At 42.7% G+C, this 20,831-nt stretch overlaps 2 protein-coding genes and 1 long non-coding RNA gene across 3 annotated transcripts; 2 read left to right on the top strand and 1 right to left on the bottom strand.

Moving 5' to 3' along the window:
* The first annotated feature begins 3,633 nt into the window (after positions 1-3,633).
* LOC127755033 (hexokinase-3) lies at positions 3,634-10,515 on the top strand. The gene is made up of 9 exons (XM_052280669.1): positions 3,634-3,922; positions 6,495-6,642; positions 6,724-6,891; positions 7,550-7,624; positions 8,875-9,030; positions 9,152-9,250; positions 9,332-9,459; positions 9,580-9,661; positions 9,752-10,515. Exons 1-9 carry the CDS (start codon positions 3,651-3,653, stop codon positions 10,124-10,126), a joined length of 1,503 nt encoding a protein of 500 aa, XP_052136629.1. The 5' UTR covers positions 3,634-3,650; the 3' UTR covers positions 10,127-10,515.
* Positions 10,516-10,828: 313 nt separating this feature from the next.
* On the top strand, positions 10,829-12,765 carry LOC127755090 (uncharacterized). Its single transcript, XR_008012957.1, has 3 exons — positions 10,829-10,986; positions 12,039-12,110; positions 12,317-12,765. It is a non-coding gene; the product is annotated as an uncharacterized LOC127755090 (long non-coding RNA).
* A 160-nt stretch (positions 12,766-12,925) lies between these two features.
* LOC127755026 (cytokinin dehydrogenase 4) lies at positions 12,926-16,027 on the bottom strand. The gene is made up of 5 exons (XM_052280662.1): positions 14,908-16,027; positions 14,659-14,786; positions 14,289-14,549; positions 13,892-14,154; positions 12,926-13,801 (listed from the first exon to the last, which is right to left on the bottom strand). The coding sequence occupies exons 1-5, from the start codon at positions 15,527-15,529 to the stop codon at positions 13,477-13,479; spliced, it is 1,599 nt and encodes a 532-aa protein (XP_052136622.1). The 5' UTR covers positions 15,530-16,027; the 3' UTR covers positions 12,926-13,476.
* Positions 16,028-20,831: the final 4,804 nt, after the last annotated feature.

Raw genomic sequence — 20,831 nt, 5'->3', positions numbered from 1 at the left:
TTTTTTCCCCTTCTTTTGCGCCATTTTGTAATCTGATGATGGGGGGTAAGGTGAGGGAGCATGACCGTGCCACCGAGGACCGTCTTTTTCGATTTGAAATCTCTCCTCTCAGGTTTCTGCTAAAATTTCTAATCCCAACTGGGCAGGAGCTGCAGCCAATGGGGCGACCGTTTGGTGATTGACTAGGCTGATTTTGGTTATGTTTGACTGCTGTGATTGCTTGCTGACACTTGCATCACTACCTGTGTTGTACGCACATTGTCTCTGCTAAGCTGCTACTACTAGTATACTCCGTATCATTATCCCTGTGCATATATTGCTGTTATATCCTTTGTTATTTCGCTTCATATTTGGTGGCCAAGTGGGCCATATTTTTATGACTTACCATATCATTTTTATTTGGAATTTGTGATTCCAAAAATACAAAAAGGGTGGAACCTATATAATTTGATATAGTGGGACGTCCTAGACATGAACTAGAATGATACAGTATAAATGATTAAAGTTTTGTTTGCTAAAACATATTGACACAGAAGGAAATTTTTGCACAAATAGTTGCTCCAATATTTGTATGAGTATGTTTCGCTTGTACAACACCATCCGGTTTGAGAAGATCAATACCAAGGGCTTATGTGTGCGTGCATACACAAATCAACCGAAGCTGTAGTTTTTCTTTTATCATCCCGTTCAATGTTCCAATATGATGCGAATAAAACATATTGTTGTTACTTCTGAAGATTTTTTTTACTTTATGATGTCTTAATTGAAAAACAACTAACCAGACATAAAAAAAAAATCTCTGTGCATATCGAACTTGAGCATGGATATTAGCTTACAATGACTATGTCATGAGAAATTGACAACAGATGATATGGGCTGGCATACACGAAGCCAAACGTAGTAGTACCCTTTTGGATCTTATCGTCCACTATACTCTATTCCTTTCACAAAGTTAGACTTTCTAGTATTGCTATATATATATATATATATATATATATAAATATATATCTAAATAAATATGAGCAATGCTAGAAAGTCTTATATTGTGAAATGGAGGAAGTACTCGATAACTTAACAGGAAGACAACTAACCAAACACCAAAAATCTCTAACAAATCGTCATGCATACCAATCTTAAACGTACGTAGAGATCAGCTTTGTGGTGACAGTGTACTGAGAGTTTGATAACGGGTGGGCTGGCATACACTAACCAAACGAAGTTGTAGCATTTTTGGATCTTACCGTCCAGGTGTGTAGCATACACAAACCAAACGGGTCCAGGTGATACGAACTAAATGGGCTTTTGGTACTTTTAAACAAAATCGTATTTCGTGATGCCTTACAGCTAACGAAACGCCAAAAATCTCTAACAAATCTCGATGTATATCAGACTTGAGCGTAGAGACCAGCTTGCGGTGACCACATACTGAGAGTTTGATAACGGGTGACGTGGGTTGGCATACACAAACCAAATGAAGTTGTAGCCTTTTGGTTCTTACCATCCCGCTGTATATTCATGTGACGCGAACTAATCAGGTTGTTTTGGTACTTTTAAACACAATCATATTTTGTGATGCATTAATAGGAAGACAGCTAACCAAATGCCAAAATTTTCTAACAAATCTCCGTGCATATCCAACTTGAGTGTAGAGATTAGCTTGCGGTGACCACGCAACGAGGATGTGGCATTGAATGATGGGGGCTGGCATACCATAAATCAAACAAAGCCAAGGATCGATTTTTTTTGGAGTCTACTATTTGGCAATGTCCCTGTGTGATGCAAACCAAACAAAGGTTGTTTGTTACTCTGAACAAAATTGCATATTGCCCACACATTGATAGAAAAAAGAGCTAGCTAAATGCTAGTAGAACTCAGCGCATATCAAATTCAAAGAAAATCTCTAAACAACTCTTCATGCATAGTGTTACCAAACTTATTATCAAGAATTAAGGGTCCTTTTGAATCACATGATTTAAAAAACGTAGGAATAGAAAAAACACCAATTTTTGATATAAATGTAAATGTAAAGCAGATGATTGCAGAATATAGAAAAAACATAGGAATAACCGTTTAATTAGACTGCAGGAAAAACACAAGAATTAGAGCCCATTTGAATCAAATGATTTATCTAGGAATTTCATAGGATTCAAATCCTATAGGAAATTTTCCTACTTAGCCCTTTGATTCAAAGGATTGAAGTTTTCCAAATCCTATGAAATTCATATGGAATGGCACATTGTATGTGGATTTTAGAGGAAATATAGCAAGAGCTCCAACCTCTTGAAAAGTTCCTTTTGAGTCTATCTGTTTCATCCGATTCCTGCGTTTTTCCTGCGCTTCAATCAAACAACCATTCCTGTGTGTTTGTAATCCTCAGTTTTACACTTCAATTCCTATCAGAATCCTGTGTTTTTCCTATTCCTCCATTTTTTCAACCCTGTGATTCAAATGGGCCCTAGGGCCCCTTTGAATCGTAGGAATGAAAAAACAGAGGAATAGGAAAAACACAGGATTCTAACAGGAATACAATTATAAAACAGAGGGTTGCAAAATATAGGAAAAACACAGGAATGACCGTTTGATTGGACCACAGGAAAACGCAAGAATCAGATGAGAGAGATAGACTCAGAGAAAATGTTTCAAGAGGTTAGACCTCTTGCTAACTTTCCTCTAAAATGTGCATAGGATTACCCATTACATAGGAATTTTAAAGGATTCGATAGGATTCAATCCTTTGTTTCAAAGGCCTTCACAGGATTTTTTTCCATTGGATTGAAATCCTCCAAAATTTCTACATTTTTCCTACCAATCAAAAGGGCCCTAAGGAGAGATAAAGACTCTAAGAAAAGTTTCCATGAGGCAGAACATCATGTTAGATTTCCACCATAATTTACATAGCATTAGACATTCCATAGAAATTTCATAGGATTCATTCCTTTAATTTAAATAGCTATAGAAATAAAATCATTTCAAATTTCTATGAATTTTCTTTCAATCAAATGACAAAAGGTATAAGAGCACTGCCATCAAGCACAAAACCACCAGCAACCATGAGCAAGCCGCCCATCAACTTTATTTTAAATTTAAACCTCACAAGGACACCACAGGGAGGAAACAAGTCAAAGCTAGGGGGGTGAGATGGAAAAAGATGGAATTTGAAGAAAGCACGAAGAAAAAATGAAAGGATCAGGCAAGGCAGGCACAGGCAGGCAGCAGGTGGTGGTGGAAAGCAGAAATAGAGGGAACAAAGAGGGCGAAAGGAAAAGAAATCCCTGCATCAATAAAAGCTCAAGCACGCCCTGGCCTTCTCCCCCTATTTCTATTCTATTTCTCCACCTCTCCTCTTCCTTTCTTCTCCTTTCCCCTTCGCCATCCAGCCCCACCCCCCGGGGTTGTAGTTGTAGCAGCAGCAGCAGCAGCAGCAGTAGTAGTACTAGTCTAGTCCCCCACACCACCGCCGCCGCCGCCTTCTGTTCCATCCCATTCCGCCATTCCGCCGAGCACCTCGCGCGCGCGCCGCCGCGTCCGGGGTGGGATTCGTGGGTGGGTTTGGGAGGGAGCGGCTGCGGGGCGGGCGGGGGGGGATGGCGTGATCGCCCGCGCGCTCTGGAGGGGAGGGGGGAGGGAGAGGGGGAGGGGTGGAGGAGGAGATGGGGAGGGTGGGGCTCGGCGTGGCGGTGGGGTGCGCGGCGGTGACCTGCGCGATCGCCGCGGCGCTCGTGGCGCGCAGGGCGTCGGCGCGGGCGCGGTGGCGGCGGGCGGTGGCGCTGCTGCGGGAGTTCGAGGAGGGGTGCGCCACGCCGCCCGCGAGGCTGCGCCAGGTCGTGGACGCCATGGTCGTCGAGATGCACGCCGGCCTCGCGTCCGATGGCGGCAGCAAGCTCAAGATGCTGCTCACCTTCGTCGACGCGCTCCCCAGCGGGTACGGCCTCCCCCCCACCACCGCGGTTCCTTGCGGCTGGCTTGGTCTAGTTCGTCGCCTCGCGATTCCTCGATGACTTTTATCTATCGCCTGCATCTTTTCGTTTCTTTTGCCGAGTCTTAATTAATTTTACAGACGAAACGTATTACTATTTTTTTTGTTTTTTTCTTTAACCAACAATATTTGGTAGTTGGATCATACGCTTGCATCTCGCCGCCATCGCAAATGTGGTCTCTTCCTGATTTCTTGCCTTCCGGATGGCGTGGAGTCATGCGCACTTCACGCTTTTCTTTTGGGTGGCTGTTTGAATAGCTATACGAGCACAGATTTGCCTTTTGGTTTTGAGCTCTATATAAACGCGATGCTTTCTCTCTCGATCGTTTTGTTTTAAACTGGCGCACGACGATGTGCATTTCTTGCTGCTTTCCGCCCATCGGTGGCCTGCATTGGGCTTGTCATCCTTTGGACTAATCGTCTGAATGCTACTAATACTGAGTTGGGGCGTTTCACATATGGTGTTTATCTTATCTCTATTGTTGTTCTTGCTTCGTGGTGCTAATGTGGAACCATAAACAAATTTTGTTGGCTACTTTGCTGATGTGTTCATCCAATAGTAATCAAATTTCGTGCCGTCACTTTTCCTGATATCTTCATAAAGTCGCTATCTTTATTCGATTCCGTGTAATGCCGCGCACATTTCGGTCGATTTTCTTTCAGAAATTTTCGCAAACACTTGGGGTTCATAGATGCTGCCTCCTTTCATGGAGAGGCACAGAAAAACGACGCCCTTTTCATGCTTGGTCCCTCCGCGGGGGATTACAGTCTCTACCCTTCGTCTAATCGCCATTTTTGCAAGGATTTGCATAGTTGTGAACTTGTGATGTCTGATGCCGCCTGCAGTGCTATACCTTTGTGCCGGAGCAACTCTGGGGCGAAGACAATTAATCTGCCAAATGCCGAGAATTTGTCATGTGGCTCTTATGCCGCCTGAAGCAAAGCACTGTTTGGTTCGACGCTTGCTTTCATGGCTGGGTTGTTGTTCAGGCCGCCATAAAGGGGGCAGAGTGTGCCATCTTGGTAAATGAATCTGCCTACTCTTTTATGTACCCGGCATTGTGTTTACTGGCCAGGTTGTATTCCACAATGGCAGTGTGTGCTGGGACGATCTCTGTCAGATGGGAATCATTGCTTGAGGGGCACTTTTTTTTGTTAGGAGTTCATCTTGTTTTGCTTGGGTGGATTAGCGCGAAAAAAAAACTGTGTTGAAGTGGTTGAGGATCCACATATGTGCAGTTACACGAATGATTCTGCTGTTGTGAGCTGATATGATTTTTAAATAAATCAAAACATTTGTGATGAAAGACCTACATCATTTCAATCCCACCTTCCGTTCTTTGCTCGGTTTCGACAACCCATTTCTTGGATGGTTGTACTTGCAACAAGTTGGCGTCTTGTTAGAACCTAGAACTGCATGACAGACGGATGCACATTGGTTTTGGTTGGCGTTTTGTATTTTTGTTTCTGTCACATGTTTGTTTTCTTGTTCGTTTTTCTTGATTGCCATGTGCCTTCTTAGTAAGTATATCTGTAAGCATTGTGCCAGTTTTTACTGTTTTAGTAACATTGTAGCTGGTTTGCATTCATAGTGTGTTTCTTTTGGATAGCATCGCTTTGTGGCAGATGTGTCTTGCTGTAAAATGTGGAGCGATATCTTAAATTAGTGTCTCTAGTAATCCATGTTCGCCAGTAAAAAATAAAGACAACCTTTCCCAGGATACCGATTTAAAACTTGAGACCAGTGTTGCATATGAATAATTTTGGCCAGAAGTTTATGTACATAGTATACTATTTTCCAATGCTAGAGTTCTGTTGCAAGTACTCTTGCCGGCGTCTTGCATATATCCTTGCAATATTGTGGGAGTAGCAGATGATCCACACATTCTATAATGGCACATTTGTCCACACAGTGTTGTATACCTGAAGAAAGACCATCTTTATGTTGCTGTTGATTAGCTCTCACCTAATTTGTTTATGTATGCCCTACAGTATTAGATTAGCATATTTGGCAATGTTTGCCTCACAGATGCCTCACAACTTATGACAGTGATGAGCCATCTAAGGTGTCATGCGTAATGGTATATAGGATACAGAATAGGGCAATAGGCAAAACTTGAGCAGGCGCGCCAGTAGCTTAGTGCAGAACTGCAGATGATAATTTACATGGTTTTCAGTTTCTGCATAGTTACATCTTCTAGGTTCAAAATGTCTAATATAGCGCAATGTAATACAAAATTTGATTGAACACAAAAAGAGTGTTTATTAATGATTGCATTTTGAGGTGTTATATTTTCTCCTTCGAGTTGAAGAGCACAATTGTGCTGTTTGTTTCCTCAAGATGACAGTTGAAGCCCGTTGCTCCAAGTTAGCTTCTCTTTGCAAGCATTTTGTTTTATGAAGCCATGGTTGATGCATTCTTTATGCCCCCACGATCAGTTGTGATATTTACAGTTCTCGTGTGTGCGTGTCTATGGAACCATTGTACTAAATTTGTTCTGGCCATGCACTTCAACAGGAGTGAAGAAGGTGTATATTATTCTATTGATCTTGGAGGAACAAACTTCAGAGTCTTGAGGGTACAAGTTGGTGCGGGATCTGTGATCGTCAACCAAAAGGTTGAACAGCAACCCATCCCTGAGGAACTGACCAAAGGCACTACTGAGGTACTTGTTTAATCATATTTTCTCAGTTGTCTAATGTATATCCTGTATAGATGTTTAAGTTTTTTTTTTGGTCAATTGCAGGGTTTATTCAACTTTGTTGCCCTGGCACTAAAGAATTTTCTTGAAGGAGAAGATGACCAAGATGGAAAAATGGCACTTGGTTTTACATTTTCTTTCCCTGTTAGACAAATTTCAGTGTCTTCAGGGTCATTAATTAGGTGGACAAAAGGATTTTCCATCAGAGACACGGTATGGCAAAATTTTTTCCTTGCTAGTTATCATATGGTTCAGGTTAATTTCCACATTGATGTAGTTGTATATAACCTACACAGCTAGTGGTTTTGGTAAATATTGTAAATTTTCCTATGGTTCAAGGTGAATGCATAACTAGCTACCACTGTTTTGACTATCTTGTGTTACTACATGAAAGAATATATACTTGTTACCTACTAGAAATTTGTAATGATGAGTCCTATTTCTGTCTGTGTTATGGGTTAGGATTCATAGGGGGTAAACACCGCCGAGAGGATAGCCGGGCGGCGACGGCTGCTAGGGATGAGAGGGGGACTTAGGTTGGGAGAGACTAATCTTGATTCATTGCTTAATTAGAATGATGATACAAACCATCCTTATATAGATGGAGGGAGGACCCAGTCTAATCCTATCCAACCAACTCTATCCTTATCCCTAGGGCCTCGACCCCTTGGCCCACTACCTATGACAGTCTGTTGGATATTTGTTGTGGTTGCATAAACATGCATGTGTAGCCGTTTCCCTCAACTTCCTAACTAAATTATGTTTTTATTTGAAGGAAACACATATTGCTTTACTTTATTTTCTGATTTCTTCTCTGCTTCGATCTGACATACTGATTTTGAAACTGCTACTGTGAATAATGGAATCTTAGGTTGGCAGAGATGTTGCTCAGTGCTTAAATGAAGCGCTTGCCAATTGTGGGCTAAATGTGCGGGTCACTGCATTGGTAAGTCTTTTGCAACTTTTTTTTTGGTGGGTGTAACTCTGTTACATTTATACCATTGAATACATTTTCTTGGCTTGAAAGTACTGTTGTAGTGCTTGTTCACTACTAATGTGGAGCTTAGATACATACTTCCTCCGTTTCATATTATAAGACTTTCTAGCATTGCCCACATTCATATACTCCCTCCGTTTCACAATGTAAGTCATTCTAGCATTTCCCACATTCATATTGATGCTAATGAATCTAGACATATATACCTATCTAGATTCATTAGTATCAATATGAATGTGGGAAATGCTAGAATGACTTACATTGTGAAACGGAGGGAGTATATGTTAATGAATCTAGACATATATGTGTGTCTAGATTCATTAATATCTATATGAATGTGGGCAATGCTAGAAAGTCTTATAACCTTTTTTTTTGATCTCAAGTCTTATAACCTGAAACAGAGGTAGTAGTCAATAAGAAATGCATTCAAAAGATGACGCTTGCCATCGAGGAATTTGAAATGAAAAATCCGAAGGGTGACCCTCTAGTTCTTCTGTCGGGGTTGGTCTAGCTGTGACAGCCTTTCTTTCCCAGTGTTTAGTTCATAGTTATGAATTTGCTTGTAGAGTGCAAGCAGTGTTCTAGATAAGGGAACAGAGCTGGTCAATAAAGTAAAAACGGATGTACACAGATATATACTGATCATGTGTGTATCAGTAATACTTCCTCCGTCCCAAAATAAGTGCAGCCATGGTTTTCCGCGCCCAACTTTGACCGTTCGTCTTATTTGAATTTTTTTTAAAAAAATTAAAAACATAAGTCACGAGTAAAGTACTATTCATGTTTTATCATCTCATAACAACAAAAATGTTAATTATAAAAATTTTTTAAATAAGACGGACGATCGAAGTTGGGCGCGGAAACTCATGGCTGCACTTATTTTGGAACAGAGGTAGTAGCATTTTTTTTGGGGTAGTGACCAGCTTCAGAGATGCTTGTTATCAGCATGTTATGTTCAAAACACAGAATAATCCTTGCTGCTAGAAACCTTCACTGAAATCAAGAGGACAATGCCATGATTATAGGGGTAGTGCAGTAATAATATTGGTGTCATGGCCTGATACTATACCCTTGTTCTGTTTGGGATGGCTGCTGGTGTTTGGCCCAATGAAGTATAATGCCATTGTGTTATATTTTTATTATATTTTGTTGAGGAGTGCCTTTTAAATGATTATTCTTTTATGCTACTTTGTACTTAGGTGAATGATACAGTGGGGACATTAGCTCTAGGGCATTACTATGATGAAGACACAGTGGCTGCTGTGATAATTGGGTCTGGCACCAACGCTTGCTACATTGAACGCACTGATGCAATTATCAAGTGCCAGGGTCTTCTAACGAACTCTGGAGGCATGGTATCTTATTTTCTCCTTTATCTGTAGTCAGTTCAATTTCCTTGTCAAATGCTCATCAGCTTATGTGGAGTAAAGGAATTATGATGCCCATGTGCGTACCCTAAAACATTTCGTTAATCAGGTAGTAAACATGGAGTGGGGGAATTTCTGGTCATCACATTTGCCAAGGACGCCATATGACATCTTGCTGGATGATGAAACACACAATCGCAATGATCAGGTAGCAACCTGGGTAAAATTCAATTATTCTGGTATCTTGTGTTGTGGTTTAGACTGAACACTTTGTACTACCATGATTCAGGGCTTTGAGAAAATGATATCAGGAATGTATCTTGGGGAAATTGCAAGATTGGTATTTCATAGAATGGCCCAGGAATCAGATGTTTTTGGTGATGCTGCTGATAGTCTATCCAACCCTTTCATTTTGAGGTATGTCCGGATGTCAAATTCTACTGATGTTTGTTTCGTACCTAGTGTATTTCTGCATAAACACAATTAGTAAAAAGAAGTTGTTCTATGTGTTGTCTGATTTCAATTTTGCAAATCCAGCACACCGTTTCTGGCCGCAATTCGCGAGGACGATTCACCAGATCTGAGCGAAGTCAGAAGGATACTTCAAGAGCATCTGAAGGTTAGCTCAGAATTATTCCAGCCATTTCATCGGGCACCATTTCTTTTTTCCATTCCATCCATCTAGTTGTCTGATGATTCTCTCTTCCAGATTCCCGATGCTCCTCTGAAAACTCGACGGCTGGTCGTGAAAGTCTGCGACATTGTGACTCGCAGAGCCGCCCGTCTAGCCGCTGCAGGCATCGTGGGGATACTGAAGAAGCTGGGGAGGGATGGGAGCGGCGCGGCGTCGAGCGGGAGAGGTAGAGGGCAGCCGAGGAGGACGGTGGTGGCGATCGAGGGCGGGCTGTACCAGGGTTACCCGGTGTTCAGGGAGTACCTGGACGAGGCCCTGGTGGAGATCCTGGGGGAGGAGGTGGCGCGGAACGTGACGCTGAGGGTGACGGAGGATGGGTCGGGGGTCGGGGCTGCCCTCCTCGCCGCCGTACATTCGTCGAATAGACAGCAACAAGGAGGTCCCATATAGTGAGAGAGACAATGAAGATACAGCTAGCCCCTCTTGTTCAAATGTAAAAAAGGGACATTGTTTGATATCTATATTCATATATATAAAAATCTGGGTCTTGTGCAGAGAAATCCCGTTTTTTCTTGGCCTGCCATTCATGCTATGATAGTCTTACAGTATTTGCCATCTCTTGATTTCTGAATTCTCACAGGCGAGGTGAATAAGGCGAAGTGAATGGAATGAGAGTATGAGACGAGTTACGTTCAGTAGCTTGGTTTTCTACTACAAGTGGGGAGCATGTAGTATATGTTTTCGCATGCGCTTTTCCATTGGCAACGCACTGGATTCATGTAGCCTTGTTCTTTATTATGGCATATGGCATGCAACGTAGCTAGCTTGCATGACAGCATGAGTGCAAAACGACGTGCAATGGAGTGTAATACTAATAAAACTTATATAAAAAAAAAGTGCACTCCACCTTTCAGGGATTAAAAATAAAAAATAAAAATAAAACGGAGCCTTTTAGAAAGAAAAAAAAACAAAAGAAGCCCACTAAGCTCCGAGAGGGGTAAAGGAAGGAAGCAGAGGCCCACTCAACCACATGTTGCGTGGACCACAACGGCCCAAAGTCCGAGGCCCATATTAAACTCCCCCACCGCGTGGCGTGCGCCGTCTTCCTCGAATAGGCGCGAGGTGGAAGGGCCACCGCCTTATTCTCCGCGACGCCTTCCTCCAGAAGTATCCTCTCGCCATCTCGCCGCCTCCCCGCGCTGCCCCCTCTCTCCCTCTCCCTCCCTTCTCCGCTCACCTCTCCGTCCGAATCCAATCCAATCCAATTCAACGTAAGCTCCCTCCCCCGTTCGCGCCTCTCTCCAAATCGCGTAAGTTTGCCGCTTCGATTCGTGTGTCATGTTTTTTTTTCCTTTTTCTGCTTTGGTTTTTGAAATGGGGTTTCGAATTACACTCGTGTCCCCGTTGTTCGCGTTGTATGGAAGTGCGGGATTGTAGAACACGGATTAGATGAATCCTGGTACACACGTCACACGAACGGGTGATGTTGTTGCAAGTGTATAATCATCACAGCCATAGGTGGACTGGACTGCGATTGTGTCGTGGATAACTGTATCACCTGAACTCATTTGCTTGCGATCTTCATCAACTCAAGTGGTTTATCAAATTGTCTTCCTCCAATTATTGTGGCGCGTGTGAATTCTGATGGACATTGGAGGAGGTTTTGAGCAATCGCACGACTGCTGTTTGGTTTGCTCTCGCTTTCTGTTTCGCTGAATCTTCATTTCTGATGAAGGGGGTGATATTAAGTTAAACTGAATTAATTAGACTCTCTGGTGGGGGAAATGAGGTCAATCAACAGCAGATTCAGGCAACTGGCCCGCTATTAGTCTTCAGTCTGCTTATCGCTATTAGTCTTCAGTCTGCTTATCCTTTTGCGTGATTGACATATCACCAACTGTCAGAAGGGGACACATTACAGATAGCTGTAATAAATGATAGATAAGATGGAATCGAACAGTTGGAGTTTCACTGTGAGACTGCAGCTGGTTATCTCTTTTTTCAATGTGTAGTCTGGAAGAACGTTTCTTTCAACTCCTAATGTGCCCCTTCCAGTTATGTGAGCGTGCGATAAGAAATCAAGAATATAACTGTTACATTAGAACTGTCTCACATTTTTTTTTTCTTTTCATTTACACCGAATCATGGTGAACATGTTCTTCTGCAACAGTGCATTGGCATGCATTATACTAATCATAACCTAAGTATTTATCTGATCACAAGCTTTGTCTAATCAGATGAGTAAAAGATTTGAAATCCTTAGCTGATCCTCCTTGTAATCTCAAGTGTGATGTTTTCAGTTTCAGATGAACAGAGCAGTGATGTTTATGTTGCTAATAGTATGTGCAATACTCATTGACAGGTGATGCTGCTGCTAGTAGTATCAGAGCTCTACATTGAAAGATTGCATCTGATTAGGACGGTTCAGGCCAGGGTATGAGCCAAACCTGGTCTTCTCTGTACTCTGTAGTATTGATTAGATCAGTACATAGATTTGTCAAAGTTGCAAATGCTTTTACCTGTCACTATATTTACCTCTGTAGTTGTACTACTAGCAGGTAATCTGCTTATGTTCCACTTTGAATCCAGTTGAACTGTGCACTTTCATATGACACTGATCTTTTCCTTCCAAAAATGTAGCTGGACAAACTAACTAGGTTGTGCACCTTCCATGAGCTATCCATACAACATTATCTCTAGCCGAGTGTGAGTACCTGTCTGGATTTCAGTTCTGCTGATAATATTGTTTGAAGGGATTCTTATGGAAGTTCAATGTCACATTCAAACAGCAAAAGTATCACAGAAAGTGAAGGTCTGGATAATGTTGGGTGTGAGTGTGACTGTCAATAGTAGGATGTTTTCTTAGGATGTTATGAGGCTTAAAACATATAAGGGGCTACATTCCAGTAAAAAGTTCATTATTGAGCTGTTTTTTTTCCTTTGCTGACATGATAATTACGTTACTGTAGCAGATCATGCTCGATTGCTATAATATGCAGGAGCATGGCATTGTCTGCTTGCGGTTTGCAGTTTTCCTATCAATATGCCTGTTTGTTACCTCGTCAGAAGAATTTTGCACTGTACATTGGTTCTGACCCCACACTTAATGTTACTACTTTCTATCTGATGCGCCATCCCACCGAATGAAAACTGTGTCACATCTTATGAAATCTCACAGCTCCACTCTTACTTTATTATATTACCTCAAATGGAGAATATATACGGTGATTATCGTATCAAGGGAATTATAAAATGATTCAGTCCCATTTATTCTTTGAGACGAATGATTAATAAGAAACTTTGCTGTTTTTTTCTTTAACATTTGCAAACATAACATTCGATTCATAAAAACTAATGTAATCTGCTGCATTTATGCAGATAGTACTCACATGCAACAGGCTGTGTTATTTGCTAATCAAGGGTCTACCCTGATGCTACCTTCTGCAGTGTTGTTAGCTGAACACAAACAACTTAACATGAGTTACACTAGTCAGTGATTTAGTGATCATTGAGGTAGCACAGCTCTTCTCTATGCTGTAACAACAGCTGGACTTCAGTTGCTAGGACCACTGTAATCCTCCAATCATTTGCCTCCAAAGCTGCAACCAGAGTTAAGGCCACGCTGCTTTGCTTTGAAGTCTTTTGTGAGGTATCTTCCACTACTTCTAGAGTTCTAGTCTACTGGTTGCCCCGCTGTGTTCTTTAAGCTACCTTCCGTAGATTTCGTCTTTACAAAGGATATTTTCGCTACATTTTTGTACAACATATGCTCTACAAAAGCCTTTTCACAGCATATACTGTCACAAGGACATAGGTAGTGATGCCTTTGGAAATATTCTCTGCCCTGGAGCTAGGATTGCTAGGGGATCGTACGTGTGTTTCCTCCGTTCAAATGTCTCCCACCTTGCTCCGAAGTGGGCTTTCCACTGCTTCTGTGTAGTGTAGGGTGCTAGATACTGTTTCATCCCAACACCATTCTTTTCACAGAAGTCCACTATTTTGTTGTTCAGGTTCATTGCATGTTCGACACTACCATGACCTGAGGATGATGGTGCTGAAGATAGGAACCCAACCAGGTAGAAAATTTCTTCATCTGGTATGACCACTGATGTTCTGTTGTCCCACCTGCATCAACCATGTTAAACTTTTTTTAGTTACCAAAACTTGAAACTGGATAGTATAGTATAGGACTGCAATTTGGCTAGTTATATTTACTTGGTTCTGTTCACTGGGTAAAGCAGTATGGGACCATTGTTGCTATCTTTTAGGATCTTGCCGAAGACTTCCTTTGCAAATTTGTGGACTGTGCTCCTTGGGATCAGAAGATTCAGCCACGGGTGTGGGACTTCCCAGAGGCCTTGAGCCCTCAGCTTCAGCTCAGAAGTGTGCACCCTGTCCAAGAACCCCAGGTATGTGACATCGGTGTAGAATAGAGTGGACGATATGTATCTGAGTCGAGATAGCAGCGCACCAACTTCCTGTAAATACATATACAAACACCAACCATTAATTAAAAAACACCTGCACGGCCTGGGCTATCTAATATCCTATATATATATTTCCTGATACGTCAACATCTTGATGCAAAGAGAAAATAATTAACTCAGCTCACCTGTTCCATGATGTCAGCCTCATCGTGGTTGAAGTTCATCGTCAGCTCAAGGCAGTATAGCACTCTTCCATCCGACTGGAACTGGCTTGCCTGCACTGGGTCCTGTGGCTTGAACGACGTCCTCCAGTTGTTGAGGATGCCTGTCCTGTTTATGATCACAAACCCTTCGATGTAGTCGAAGGTCTTCTCAGACGCGATCAGCTTCTCCTGGTCCTCGGTGAAGGTCTCAAAGTCCGAGTAGAGAACACGTATCCACCGCACCTGTCATTGTATATCTAATTAGTACGTGAACATGCACCAATGAAACGAATCAAATAATGGCCAGTTTTTCCATCATTGAGTTGACACAAAATTGATTGCTTGATGTTACCATCTTTGGAGCAGGTTCAAGAGCAATCCGAGCCCTGGTGATGATCCCAAACTGGCCCAGGCCGCCAAGAGCAGCGTAGAAGAGATCAGAGTTCACCTCGTGCGAGCAGGTGACAACTTCTCCCCTCCCTGCATTTGGTAGTTCATAGCAAGAACAAATTTAGTCATCTAATTCCTATGCTGTTGTTGTAGTAGTAGTATTAGGGCGGCTGTATATGTTTTTATCGTGCGTGGCGGGTTTGTCAGAGACCTGTCACAATCTCCAGTTGGTTGACATTGCTGACCTGCGGTCCATGCCGGAACGCCTGCCCGCTGACCCCCGCATTCGACAAGGTGCCACCGACTGTGAGATGGAGGTAGTCGGTCCATGACCTGGGCGCCAGCCCGTGCTTGAGCGTCTCATGCAGCACGTTGATCCAGAGCTCGCCGCCCGGGGCGTCCACGTGGGGCGACGCGCCGCCGTGCACCCGCACCGCCCTGGCGGCGGCGGCGGCGGCGGCGGCGAGGGACTCCATCTTGACGACGATCCCGCCGGCGGCCTGGGACTGGCCGAGGAGCGAGTGGCCGTGTCCGCGCGCCGCGACGGTGAGCGGCGAGCTCCTGCCCAGCTGGAACACGCGCCTGACGGTGGCGGCGACGTCGGACACCGAGCCAGGGTGGAGCACGGCCGCCGGCAGGAGGCTGCACCGGTTGCCGAAGTCCCGGGCGGCGGCGTGGGCGTCGTCGAAGCTGAAATGGCCGTCGAGGCGCAGCGCCCCGAGCGACGCGACCACGTCGTCCTCGTCGGGGACGTGCATGGTGACCCCGCCGAGCGCCAGCAGCATGAGCAGCTTGAGGCAGTGCACGATCGACGGCTTCATGGCTCCCCGCATGCTTCCTGGTCTATATAAGCTCAAGATCCCAACCAGAAGTACTCTCTATCTATGGATCAATCGAGTTTGGCAGGTCGGTGAAACAAGCTTGGAATTAAGAGATGAGACCAAGCTGTATAATCTTGCTTGACACTGGCAGTGAGTGAGAGTTGCTGGGGGTGCAACAGGTGCAGGAAGAGAAGGAGAGCGAGAGCGAGAGGAGGCCACCAAGGTAGGTAAGGGGAGGGTGGAGAAGGAGGGAGGAGAGGGAGGGAGATTTAAAGGCCGGCCGGCCACGCAGGCTCAGCCTCAGGGGGGGCTCCATCGTCGTAAGTGGTATGGTCAACCAATCCTAGCACTGTTCGGGAGAATCCGTAAGAAGACTGGTTGCTTCCTTTGCTTGCACATTTGGATGCAGACATCTCCTAGTGCTTGCAAAGGTTCTTTTCTTTGGGAGTCCTGGTCTTCTCGTTTCAGGCTTCCAATCTTAAAAAGCATGGCCGGTCAGGTAGCGTACCACCATGTCGTGTGTTGTTAGCCCCAGTCTGCCAAATGTGAATGGACAGATTGAGCAGCAAATCGGAACAAACACACAAGACCTTCAGATTTCAGAACATGAGATATATTCTCCACGCGGTGCCATGGCAATTTCAGAGGAATATTGGTTTTGTTTCTAGTTGCAGAGGTGTATTATTCGACTCGATATTTTCTCATTAAATTGTGAGATGTTGACTTGGCTGCACTGTTGTCAGTCTCGGGCGAAGGAGTCGCCTGGAACCTGTCGCCTGGTCTGCAAATTGCGTTGGTAAGGTGATACATCAGTCTTCTCCGAAGCTGCCGTTGGATAATCAGGGTCGGGTTTGCGCTCGCAAATTTCACATGGCAAGCGAGCGTCTGTCTGCGTCCAAACGCACAGGGGGCATCTGCATACTAGCACCTTGTTCATATGCTGCTGGAGCTGATAAACATATCTACTTTTCTCCTTTTGCATGATCTTGCAATGGATCCGCTGGTGCTGAATAAAATTGGATTCGATCAACGTTTCGGTTAGCTCAATCGTATGGACATGGATCACCAGTGAGTTGTTTTTGCTTCTCAGAGCTATAAGAGACCGACTGGAGCAGCTGCTATCACATGATAAATATGGGGATCACTTGCCCCACTTGGCATCCTCAGACCGGGTGTTCCAATCAGCTCGTTCATTTGGGAATTGAAGATGCGTATGACTCTCACCAGCCAAGCCAGTTTCTCAGATCTAACAGCATCTCCCTGATGGCAACATATATGGTCAGACATATGCATTGCAACCACTTTTTTTCTGGCACGATTTGGACTGTCTTATTTGCTCCGGCTTGAAGTATGTGTGCATGGGAGCCTAGCTACGTACACATATACGCAAGATCAGCAGCATCCAAGCTTCTGTGGACATCTTTGAGTCCATTGCACGCACGCAGGAAAGCGATCAAACAGCTGGGTAGCTGACACGTGCGTGCATTGGAATTCGACAGCAAGGCAGCATGAACACAAAAAAGGCAGCAGCAGTATCTGCAGCTCCAAGCAGTATGCGATCTAGCTAAGCTTAGCTTTGCTGCTGGGTGTCAAAAAAGGGGAGATGAAAACTGAAACCGACACGATGGGCGTTCGCAGACGGCAGCGCATCAGACATTCAGAATGCAACCGGCAATTGAAGTGGTTTGGTCGAACTCGAACACAAAGCATGCGAAGCAGGGGAGACCCACCGGTCGTCTTCAGTGTAGAGACCACTTTGACCACTCATCACCCCGTCTCCGGCTGCCTGGTCAGGTAGGCAGACACCACGAGACAGATTCTTCTCCTCTCCGATCCCCTCACACATGGAAAAAAACGGCGCCTCCTCTCCTTTTTTTTTGTTGATATTTTTGTTTTTGTCACTAAGCCAAATAGAACCACACTTTTTTGTCATTGTGTTGCACATGATAAAAAACAAATGAAATACTATTATCAATCTTTAGTGGCAAGGCGAAAACAAAATCTCCAAACTTCTTTTGTTGCACTATGTATGCAAGCTATATATGTGGCTGCAAACTGCATTTCTCCAAATGCAATCCATTATGTAACAAACTATAAAGTTAACTGGTTACAGCGACAGGTTTGTACACATGAGTTTAATTGGTAAAGTTTATATGCCGTGTTCGCAAAATAGTAAAAGTATATATAGGTGAGGATTCGATCTAATTCCTCCTGAGAATGTCCCATCGTGTATCTTTTTCTTCTTCTTCTTCTTCTCAAATTTAATTTAAATGCTGTTCTCCTGTGAAACAGTAGCACGAGAGAGAGTGGACAATGCCATGCGGGGTCCTGTGAAGTCTCCTTCCAGATCGACACGGTCACCGTGGGCTCCTCCAAGTTGGAGGCAACCACTGCACTGAGAGAATGGTTGGATGGCACCATGCACCATGGACGATCGTGTTGGCAATGACCGCTTTTCGGCACCTGACCTCGACAGCCTCCCGTTTTGTTGCGATGCACCGTTGTGTCAATGCCGTCCACACAAATCCTCATCAACGGCCACCTGAACGCACATATATATAATGTGCAATACGCTCCAAGCCTCCAAGGTAATGTGCAACAACTTCCACGGTATTCTTTTTTGTGTTCGCGAAAAAAAAAGCGTCCAAGATAATAAACATGGTTCGGTTTCTCTAGTTGCTGTTTCTTGACAGGCAGTTTTATTTGCAGTTGCTGAAATCGTATTGCACAATGTATGTTACCTTCTTCGGTATAGGCATCCCACGAATTTTAGCATTTGCCATTTAGCTTCTAAAGCAATCATTGCATGGCATAATCCTCTGAAAAATCATGAATAGCATATACTCTTTTTGCGCAATCACCCATGTTGTCGACTTCTTGTGTTAGGTGTTATCGAACTGCCAAAATTTGGCTTTGACATAATTAGTCATCAACCAAACAAGCCTTAGCCATGCTCATTCATACGTTTTCTTGTACATGGTAAAAGTGCTTTAACGAGTTAAAGATGCCATATTGTACGTTAGTTCATGCCACCATTTTAGTACTAGCTAGCTCCGGTTGATTTTCTTTAATGAAGGGTATTTCGATTTCTAAATGTCAACTAAGTTTTGCAGCAAAAATGCATGCAGTCTAGTGGTTGCAGTGACCTAAGCAGTACCCTAAAGTCTTCGAGTTCAAATCTTCATAGGAACAAGTTTCAGATATGATTGTTTGAGGAGCTAAGTTCTCAATTTAAAAAGGATACACATATCCGGCTGGATGTAGAGGCCGGATAAAAAATACCCCTCTAAAAAAACTAAGCTTGGTAGTTTTTGACCAACATTTAGTGTATAAATTGTACCAATAGAGATTCATATTATTTCAAATTTCTTCCGCACAAAGTTTTGTAGCACATACACAGACCACAGGTACAAATTCACATACACATTTTTCCGCAGACTGATCAATCGATCGGCCTGTATATGCATGTGACAGGCTGATCTATTATACAAGTAATTACATGATCTATTTTTAATAATAAAATGCTTTATATTTTCAGCCTCTGCTAACAAGCATATATCCAATAGAGATTTGCTCCAGTCCAATAAAAAAATATCTCGAGCTACCGGTACCTCACATTACCAAATTATTTTTGATCGTTGGATCCAACAAAACCCATCTTGTCTAGCTAGATCCAACGATCGAAAATGATTTAGTACCATGAGGTATTTTTTGTTGGATCGGAGCAAATCTCTAACCAATAAGTTTTGCTGTCATAAAAACACGACATGGAGTGATCAGACGAATCCCCATCTCATCTGATAAGATAACTAACTCAATTAAAGTCTAAGAAAAATCATATAAACTCATCATATAAGTTTATATAAAATCATATAAGTTTATATTTGGCTCTGTTCGGCAGTGGAAGAAAGAAAGAAAGTTTGTTTCGTTTTCCGCGTGTACGTTTCCCGAACTACTAAACGGTGTGTTTTTGCTAAAAAATTTCTATAGGAAAGTTGCTTTAAAAAATCATATGAATCCATTTTTAAAATTTAAAATAGTTAATACTGAATTAATCATACGCTAATGGCCCATCTCTTTTTGCGTATCTTCTCAATCTTCCAATCTTCTCTCAAACAGAGCAAGTTTAATAGTATAGCCAACTACTACCTCCAAATCATCTATAGCCAATGTAATAGATAATTCATACAATAGTTACTTACTATACTATTAATACCTGGTCCCACATGTCATACACACATTACGTATTGGAGTCCATGTTACAGTTGGCTACAGATATGTAGCCTACTGCTCTTCTTTCTCTTCCTTTATCTCTTTAAAATATGTTTATAGCTGGCTTATGGCCTGCTATTGTACCTGCTCTAAGAGTGTAGAACCATTGTGCATTAGGATCTTTGCTCTTCCTATGATAAAATGAAGGATCAAGAGTGTATATAGTTGGTAGATATGAACATACATGGGGCTGTAGAGGAGTATAATGACAGCGCTTGACGAGACTTCTAGAAATTATAAAAATAAAACCCAACGAGATAATAAACTCAAAAAACTATAAGAGGTTTTAAGGAGAATGAATAGAAATAGTGGTAGACCGAGCAAACAAATAAAAAAAGATATGACAGAAGTAAGGGGTAGCAGCTGATGTGACTTTTAAAAACTATATAATTATAAATACGAGGATAGCTGTTTAATAAATCTTAAGTAAAATCATATTGAAAAATACTCCATCCGTTTCGAAATATTTGACGCTGTTGACTTTTTAGCACATGTTTGACCATTCGTCTTATTCAAAAAAATTAAGTAATTATTAATTCTTTTCCTATCATTTGATTCATTTTTAAATATATTTTTATATAGGCATATAATTTTATATATTTCACAAAAGTTTTTGAATAAGACGAACGGTCAAACATGTGCTAAAAAGTCAACGGTGTCAAACATTTCGAAACGGAGAAAGTATATGATTTTGTTTGGGTGCTAGCCGCGCAATCTTACGCGGGATTTATGGACAAAAGTTAGCCCGGATTACTAAAGATCTTTGTTGTGGGAAAAGGAGGGATTTGCTGAGTTCAAAAGCAAGAGTACTTCAGTGAAAAAGCACAAAATTCATTCCCAGTTCGATTGCGCGGGCCACCCAGCTAGTTACAATATAAGTAGTATGTAATTATAATATAACATGGGTGTAAATTGTGTATAACTATATATTGTGCGTTGTGGCGGCTCAGTGGAAGAAGCAAGCGTGCACGATCGTAAGTCATAGGATCGAGCCCCGCACGCACATGTGATTTTTCGTTTCCCCTCGTCACCGTTGCACGAA

Source organism: Oryza glaberrima, chromosome 1 (genome assembly GCF_000147395.1).
Source record: "Oryza glaberrima chromosome 1, OglaRS2, whole genome shotgun sequence".
Lineage (NCBI taxonomy): Eukaryota > Viridiplantae > Streptophyta > Magnoliopsida > Poales > Poaceae > Oryza > Oryza glaberrima.
The sequence above is the reverse complement of the archived record's forward strand: the minus strand, read 5'-3'. Positions and strand labels throughout refer to the sequence as shown.

Bases quoted from the DNA above. Each gene is read 5' to 3' on its own strand.
- LOC127755033 (XM_052280669.1), top strand. From the start codon at position 3,651: ATGGGGAGGGTGGGGCTCGGCGTGGCGGTGGGGTGCGCGGCGGTGACC. The intron at 3,923-6,494 runs GTACGGCCTCCC...GCACTTCAACAG, and splicing joins GTCGACGCGCTCCCCAGCGG to GAGTGAAGAAGGTGTATATT. The intron at 9,460-9,579 runs GTATGTCCGGAT...TTGCAAATCCAG, and splicing joins TCCAACCCTTTCATTTTGAG to CACACCGTTTCTGGCCGCAA.
- LOC127755026 (XM_052280662.1), bottom strand. From the start codon at position 15,529: ATGCGGGGAGCCATGAAGCCGTCGATCGTGCACTGCCTCAAGCTGCTC. The intron at 14,787-14,907 runs GTCTCTGACAAA...TACCAAATGCAG, and splicing joins CCAACTGGAGATTGTGACAG to GGAGGGGAGAAGTTGTCACC. The intron at 13,802-13,891 runs GTAAATATAACT...TGGTTGATGCAG, and splicing joins TACCCAGTGAACAGAACCAA to GTGGGACAACAGAACATCAG.